General features: G+C 50.9%; 1 protein-coding gene across 1 annotated transcript in view; it reads left to right on the top strand.

The window, feature by feature from the left end:
• Positions 1 to 7723: 7723 nt before the first annotated feature.
• LOC142653096 (lutzicidin-like) overlaps positions 7724 to 7909 on the top strand; it is a 5360-nt gene continuing 5174 nt past the window's right edge. Inside the window, exon 1 of the mRNA XM_075828804.1 lies at positions 7724 to 7903. Coding sequence (XP_075684919.1) covers positions 7724 to 7903 — 180 coding nt within the window. The remainder of the gene's footprint in view (positions 7904 to 7909) is intronic.

Raw genomic sequence — 7909 nt, 5'->3', positions numbered from 1 at the left:
AGAGAGGACGGCCACCTCCTCATGAATCATTACTACTGGAGAGACCTGAGCGGCCACCTCCTCATAGATCATTAACACTGGAGAGACCTGGAGATAGAGCGGCCACCTCCTCATAGATCATTAATACTGGAGAGACCTGGAGAGAGAGCGGCCACCTCCTCATAGATCATTAATACTGGAGAGACCTGGAGAGAGGGCGGCCACCTCCTCATAGATCATTAACACTGGAGAGACCTGGAGAGAGAGCGGCCACCTCCTCATAGATCATTAATACTGGAGAGACCTGGAGATAGAGCGGCCACCTCCACATGGATCATTAATACTGGAGAGACCTGGAGAGAGAGCGGCCACCTCCTCATGGATCATTAACACTGGAGAGACCTGGAGATAGAGCGGCCACCTCCTCATAGATCATTAATACTGGAGAGACCTGGAGAGAGAGCGGCCAACTCCTCATGGATCATTAACACTGGAGAGACCTGGAGATAGAGCGGCCACCTCCTCATAGATCATTAATACTGGAGGGACCTGCAGAGAGAGCGGCCACCTCCTCATAGATCATTAACACTGAAGAGACCTGAAGAGAGGGAGGCCACCTCCTCATAGATCATTAATACTGGAGAGATCTGAAGAGAGGGAGGCCACCTCCTCATAGATCATTAATACTGGAGAGACCTGCAGAGAGAGCAGCCACCTCCTCATAGATCATTAATACTAGAGAGACCTGGAGAGAGAGCGGCCACCTCCTCATAGATCATTAACACTGAAGAGACCTGAAGAGAGGGAGGCCACCTCCTCATAGATCATTAATACTGGAGAGATCTGAAGAGAGGGAGGCCACCTCCTCATAGATCATTAATACTGGAGAGACCTGCAGAGAGAGCGGCCACCTCCTCATAGATCATTAATACTGGAGAGACCTGGAGAGAGAGCGGCCACCTCCTCATAGATCATTAATACTGGAGAGACCTGCAGAGAGAGCGGCCACCTCCTCATAGATCATTAATACTGGAGAGACCTGGAGAGAGAGCGGCCACCTCCTCATAGATCATTAATACTGGAGAGACCTGCAGAGAGAGCGGCCACCTCCTCATAGATCATTAATACTGGAGAGACCTGGAGAGAGGACGGCCACCTCCTCATAGATCATTAATACTGGAGAGACCTGAGCGGACACCTCCTCATAGATCATTAATACTGGAGAGACCTGGAGAGAGGACGGCCACCTCCTCATGAATCATTACTACTGGAGAGACCTGAGCGGCCACCTCCTCATAGATCATTAACACTGGAGAGACCTGGAGATAGAGCGGCCACCTCCTCATAGATCATTAACACTGGAGAGACCTGCAGAGAGAGCGGCCACCTCCTCATAGATCATTAATACTGGAGAGACCTGGAGAGAGGGCGGCCACCTCCTCATAGATCAGAAACACTGGAGAGACCTGGAGAGAGGGCGGCCACCTCCTCATAGATCATTAACACTGGAGAGACCTGGAGAGAGAGCGGCCACCTCCTCATAGATCATTAATACTGGAGAGACCTGGAGATAGAGCGGCCACCTCCACATGGATCATTAATACTGGAGAGACCTGGAGAGAGAGCGGCCACCTCCTCATGGATCATTAACACTGGAGAGACCTGGAGATAGAGCGGCCACCTCCTCATAGATCATTAATACTGGAGAGACCTGGAGAGAGAGCGGCCAACTCCTCATGGATCATTAACACTGGAGAGACCTGGAGATAGAGCGGCCACCTCCTCATAGATCATTAATACTGGAGGGACCTGCAGAGAGAGCGGCCACCTCCTCATAGATCATTAACACTGAAGAGACCTGAAGAGAGGGAGGCCACCTCCTCATAGATCATTAATACTGGAGAGATCTGAAGAGAGGGAGGCCACCTCCTCATAGATCATTAATACTGGAGAGACCTGCAGAGAGAGCAGCCACCTCCTCATAGATCATTAATACTAGAGAGACCTGGAGAGAGAGCGGCCACCTCCTCATAGATCATTAACACTGAAGAGACCTGAAGAGAGGGAGGCCACCTCCTCATAGATCATTAATACTGGAGAGACCTGCAGAGAGAGCGGCCACCTCCTCATAGATCATTAATACTGGAGAGACCTGGAGAGAGAGCGGCCACCTCCTCATAGATCATTAATACTGGAGAGACCTGCAGAGAGAGCGGCCACCTCCTCATAGATCATTAATACTGGAGAGACCTGGAGAGAGAGCGGCCACCTCCTCATAGATCATTAATACTGGAGAGACCTGCAGAGAGAGCGGCCACCTCCTCATAGATCATTAATACTGGAGAGACCTGGAGAGAGGACGGCCACCTCCTCATGAATCATTACTACTGGAGAGACCTGAGCGGCCACCTCCTCATAGATCATTAACACTGGAGAGACCTGGAGATAGAGCGGCCACCTCCTCATAGATCATTAATACTGGAGAGACCTGAGCGGACACCTCCTCATAGATCATTAATACTGGAGAGACCTGGAGAGAGGACGGCCACCTCCTCATGAATCATTACTACTGGAGAGACCTGAGCGGCCACCTCCTCATAGATCATTAACACTGGAGAGACCTGGAGATAGAGCGGCCACCTCCTCATAGATCATTAATACTGGAGAGACCTGGAGAGAGAGCGGCCACCTCCTCATAGATCATTAATACTGGAGAGACCTGGAGAGAGGGCGGCCACCTCCTCATAGATCATTAAAACTGGAGAGACCTGGAGAGAGAGCGGCCACCTCCTCATAGACCATTAATACTGGAGAGACCTGGAGATAGAGCGGCCACCTCCTCATAGATCATTAATACTGGAGGGACCTGCAGAGAGAGCGGCCACCTCCTCATAGATCATTAATACTGTAGAGACCTGCAGAGAGAGCGGCCACCTCCTCATAGATCATTAATACTGGAGAGACCTGGAGAGAGAGCGGCCACCTCCTCATGGATCATTAACACTGGAGAGACCTGGAGATAGAGCGGCCACCTCCTCATAGATCATTAATACTGGAGAGACCTGGAGAGAGAGCGGCCAACTCCTCATGGATCATTAACACTGGAGAGACCTGGAGATAGAGCGGCCACCTCCTCATAGATCATTAATACTGGAGGGACCTGCAGAGAGAGCGGCCACCTCCTCATAGATCATTAACACTGGAGAGACCTGGAGAGAGAGTGGCCACCTCCTCATAGATCATTAATACTGGAGAGATCTGAAGAGAGAGCGGCCACCTCCTCATGAATCATTACTACTGGAGAGACCTGAGCGGCCACCTCCTCATAGATCATTAATACTGGAGAGACCTGGAGAGAGAGCGGCCACCTCCTCATAGATCATTAACACTGGAGAGACCTGCAGAGAGAGCGGCCACCACCTCATAGATCATTAATACTGGAGAGACCTGGAGAGAGGGCGGCCACCTCCTCATAGATCATTAACACTGGAGAGACCTGGAGAGAGGGCGGCCACCTCCTCATAGATCATTAATACTGGAGAGACCTGGAGAGAGAGCGGCCACCTCCACATGGATCATTAATACTGGAGAGACCTGTAGAGAGAGCGGCCACCTCCTCATAGATCATTAACACTGGAGAGAGAGCGGCCACCTCCTCATAGATCATTAACACTGGAGGGACCTGCAGAGAGAGAGCGGCCACCTCCTCATAGATCATTAATACTGGAGAGACCTGCAGAGAGAGCGGCCACCTCCTCATAGATCATTAATACTGGAGAGACCTGCAGAGAGAGCGGCCACCTCCTCATAGATCATTAATACTGGAGAGACCTGCAGAGAGAGCGGCCACCTCCTCATGGATCATTAATACTGCAGAGACCTGGAGAGAGAGCGGCCACCTCCTCATAGATCATTAATACTGGAGAGACCTGGAGAGAGAGCGGCCACCTCCTCATAGATCATTAATACTGGAGAGACCTGCAGAGAGAGCGGCCACCTCCTCATGGATCATTAATACTGCAGAGACCTGGAGAGAGAGCGGCCACCTCCTCATGGATCATTAATACTGGAGAGACCTGGAGAGAGGACGGCCACCTCCTCATAGATCATTAATACTGGAGAGACCTGGAGAGAGGGCGGCCACCTCCTCATAGATCATTAATACTGGAGAGACATGGAGAGAGGGAGGCCACCTCCTCATAGATCATTAACACTGAAGAGACCTGGAGAGAGGGAGGCCACCTCCTCATAGATCATTAATACTGCAGAGACCTGGAGAGAGAGCGGCCACCTCCTCATAGATCATTAATACTGGAGAGACCTGGAGAGAGGACGGCCACCTCCTCATAGATCATTAATACTGGAGAGACCTGGAGAGAGGGCGGCCATCTCCTCATGGATCATTAATACTGGAGAGACCTGCAGAGAGGGCGGCCACCTCCTCATAGATCATTAATACTGCAGAGACCTGGAGAGAGAGCGGCCACCTCCTCATGGATCATTAATACTGGAGAGACCTGCAGAGAGAGCGGCCACCTCCTCATAGATCATTAATACTGGAGAGACCTGGAGAGAGGGCGGCCACCTCCTCATAGATCATTAACACTGAAGAGACCTGCAGAGAGAGCGGCCACCTCCTCATAGATCATTAATACTGGAGAGACCTGGAGAGAGGGCGGCCACCTCCTCATAGATCATTAACACTGAAGAGACCTGAAGAGAGGGAGGCCACCTCCTCATAGATCATTAATACTGGAGAGATCTGAAGAGAGGGAGGCCACCTCCTCATAGATCATTAATACTGGAGAGACCTGCAGAGAGAGCAGCCACCTCCTCATAGATCATTAATACTAGAGAGACCTGGAGAGAGAGCGGCCACCTCCTCATAGATCATTAATACTGGAGAGACCTGCAGAGAGAGCGGCCACCTCCTCATAGATCATTAATACTGGAGAGACCTGGAGAGAGGGCGGCCACCTCCTCATAGATCATTAACACTGAAGAGACCTGAAGAGAGGGAGGCCACCTCCTCATAGATCATTAATACTGGAGAGATCTGAAGAGAGGGAGGCCACCTCCTCATAGATCATTAATACTGGAGAGACCTGCAGAGAGAGCGGCCACCTCCTCATAGATCATTAATACTGGAGAGACCTGGAGAGAGAGCGGCCACCTCCTCATAGATCATTAATACTGGAGAGACCTGCAGAGAGAGCGGCCACCTCCTCATAGATCATTAATACTGGAGAGACCTGGAGAGAGGGCGGCCACCTCCTCATAGATCATTAACACTGAAGAGACCTGCAGAGAGAGCGGCCACCTCCTCATAGATCATTAACACTGAAGAGACCTGAAGAGAGGGAGGCCACCTCCTCATAGATCATTAATACTGGAGAGACCTGCAGAGAGAGCAGCCACCTCCTCATAGATCATTAATACTAGAGAGACCTGCAGAGAGAGCGGCCACCTCCTCATAGATCATTAATACTGGAGAGACCTGCAGAGAGAGCGGCCACCTCCTCATAGATCATTAATACTGGAGAGACCTGGAGAGAGGGCGGCCACCTCCTCATAGATCATTAATACTGGAGAGACCTGCAGAGAGAGCGGCCACCTCCTCATAGATCATTAATACTAGAGAGACCTGGAGAGAGAGCGGCCACCTCCTCATGGATCATTAATACTGGAGAGACCTGGAGAGAGAGCGGCCACCTCCTCATAGATCATTAATACTGGAGAGATCTGAAGAGAGGGCGGCCACCTCCTCATGGATCATTAATACTGGAGAGACCTGGAGAGAGAGCGGCCACCTCCTCATAGATCATTAACACTGAAGAGACCTGCAGAGAGAGCGGCCACCTCCTCATAGATCATTAATACTGGAGGGACCTGCAGAGAGAGCGGCCATCTCCTCATAGATCATTAACACTGGAGAGACCTGCAGAGAGAGCGGCCACCTCCTCATAGATCATTAACACTGGAGAGACCTGGAGAGAGAGCGGCCACCTCCTCATAGATCATTAATACTGGAGAGACCTGCAGAGAGAGCGGCCACCTCCTCATAGATCATTAATACTGGAGAGACCTGGAGAGAGGGCGGCCACCTCCTCATAGATCATTAACACTGGAGAGACCTGCAGAGAGAGCGGCCACCTCCTCATAGATCATTAATACTAGAGAGACCTGGAGAGAGAGCGGCCACCTCCTCATAGATCATTAACACTGGAGAGACCTGCAGAGAGAGCGGCCACCTCCTCATAGATCATTAATACTGGAAAGACCTGGAGAGAGGGCGGCCACCTCCTCATAGATCATTAACACTGGAGAGACCTGGAGAGAGAGCGGCCACCTCCTCATAGATCATTAATACTGGAGAGATCTGAAGAGAGAGCGGCCACCTCCTCATAGATCATTAATACTGGAGAGACCTGCAGAGAGAGCAGCCACCTCCTCATAGATCATTAATACTGGAGAGATCTGAAGAGAGAGCGGCCACCTCCTCAAAGATCATTAACACTGGAGAGACCTGCAGAGAGAGCGGCCACCTCCTCATAGATCATTAATACTGGAGAGACCTGCAGAGAGAGCGGCCACCTCCTCATGGATCATTAATACTGGAGAGACCTGGAGAGAGGGCGGCCACCTCCTCATAGATCATTAACACTGGAGAGACCTGGAGAGAGAGCGGCCACCTCCTCATAGATCATTAATACTGGAGAGACCTGGAGAGAGGGCGGCCACCTCCTCATAGATCATTAACACTGGAGAGACCTGGAGAGAGGGCGGCCACCTCCTCATATATCATTAATACTGGAGAGACCTGGAGAGAGGGCGGCCACCTCCTCATAGATCATTAATACTGGAGAGACCTGGAGATAGAGCGGCCACCTCCTCATAGATCATTAATACTGGAGAGACCTGCAGAGAGAGCGGCCACCTCCTCATAGATCATTAATACTGGAGAGACCTGGAGATAGAGCGGCCACCTCCTCATAGATCATTAATACTGGAGAGACCTGGAGAGAGAGCGGCCACCTCCTCATATATCATTAATACTGGAGAGACCTGCAGAGAGAGCGGCCACCTCCTCATAGATCATTAACACTGGAGAGACCTGGAGAGAGGGCGGCCACCTCCTCATATATCATTAATACTGGAGAGACCTGCAGAGAGAGCGGCCACCTCCTCATAGATCATTAACACTGGAGAGACCTGCAGAGAGAGCGGCCACCTCCTCATAGATCATTAACACTGGAGAGACCTGGAGAGAGAGCGGCCACCTCCTCATAGATCATTAATACTGGAGAGACCTGCAGAAAGAGTGGCCACCTCCTCATAGATCATTAATACTGGAGAGACCTGCAGAGAGAGCGGCCACCTCCTCATGGATCATTAATACTGGAGAGACCTGGAGAGAGAGCGGCCACCTCCTCATAGATCATTAATACTGGAGAGACCTGCAGAGAGAGCGGCCACCTCCTCATAGATCATTAATACTAGAGAGACCTGGAGAGAGAGCGGCCACCTCCTCATGGATCATTAATACTGGAGAGACCTGGAGAGAGGGAGGCCACCTCCTCATAGATCATTAACACTGAAGAGACCTGGAGAGAGAGCGGCCACCTCCTCATGGATCATTAATACTGGAGAGACCTGCAGAGAGAGCGGCAACCTCCTCATAGATCATTAATACTGGAGAGACCTGGAGGAGGACTTGTCAGCTCCACATCTCCACACACAAGTGATGGACTTTTCCTTGATGTGTCTCCTCCTCTGTGGCCACTTACTCACCATATCTGCGGCTCCTTTTCGCTCTTCCACAGAAGATATTTCAGAAATAATTAATTTTAATAATACATTTTTGGCTAAGCGTTTCCTATTTAAGCTCTTGAAGTTTGAACATGAAGACGTCCCCTACGTCCCGGTGAGT

This window comes from Rhinoderma darwinii, chromosome 5, assembly GCF_050947455.1.
Source record: "Rhinoderma darwinii isolate aRhiDar2 chromosome 5, aRhiDar2.hap1, whole genome shotgun sequence".
NCBI lineage: Eukaryota > Metazoa > Chordata > Amphibia > Anura > Rhinodermatidae > Rhinoderma > Rhinoderma darwinii.
The sequence above is the reverse complement of the archived record's forward strand: the minus strand, read 5'-3'. Positions and strand labels throughout refer to the sequence as shown.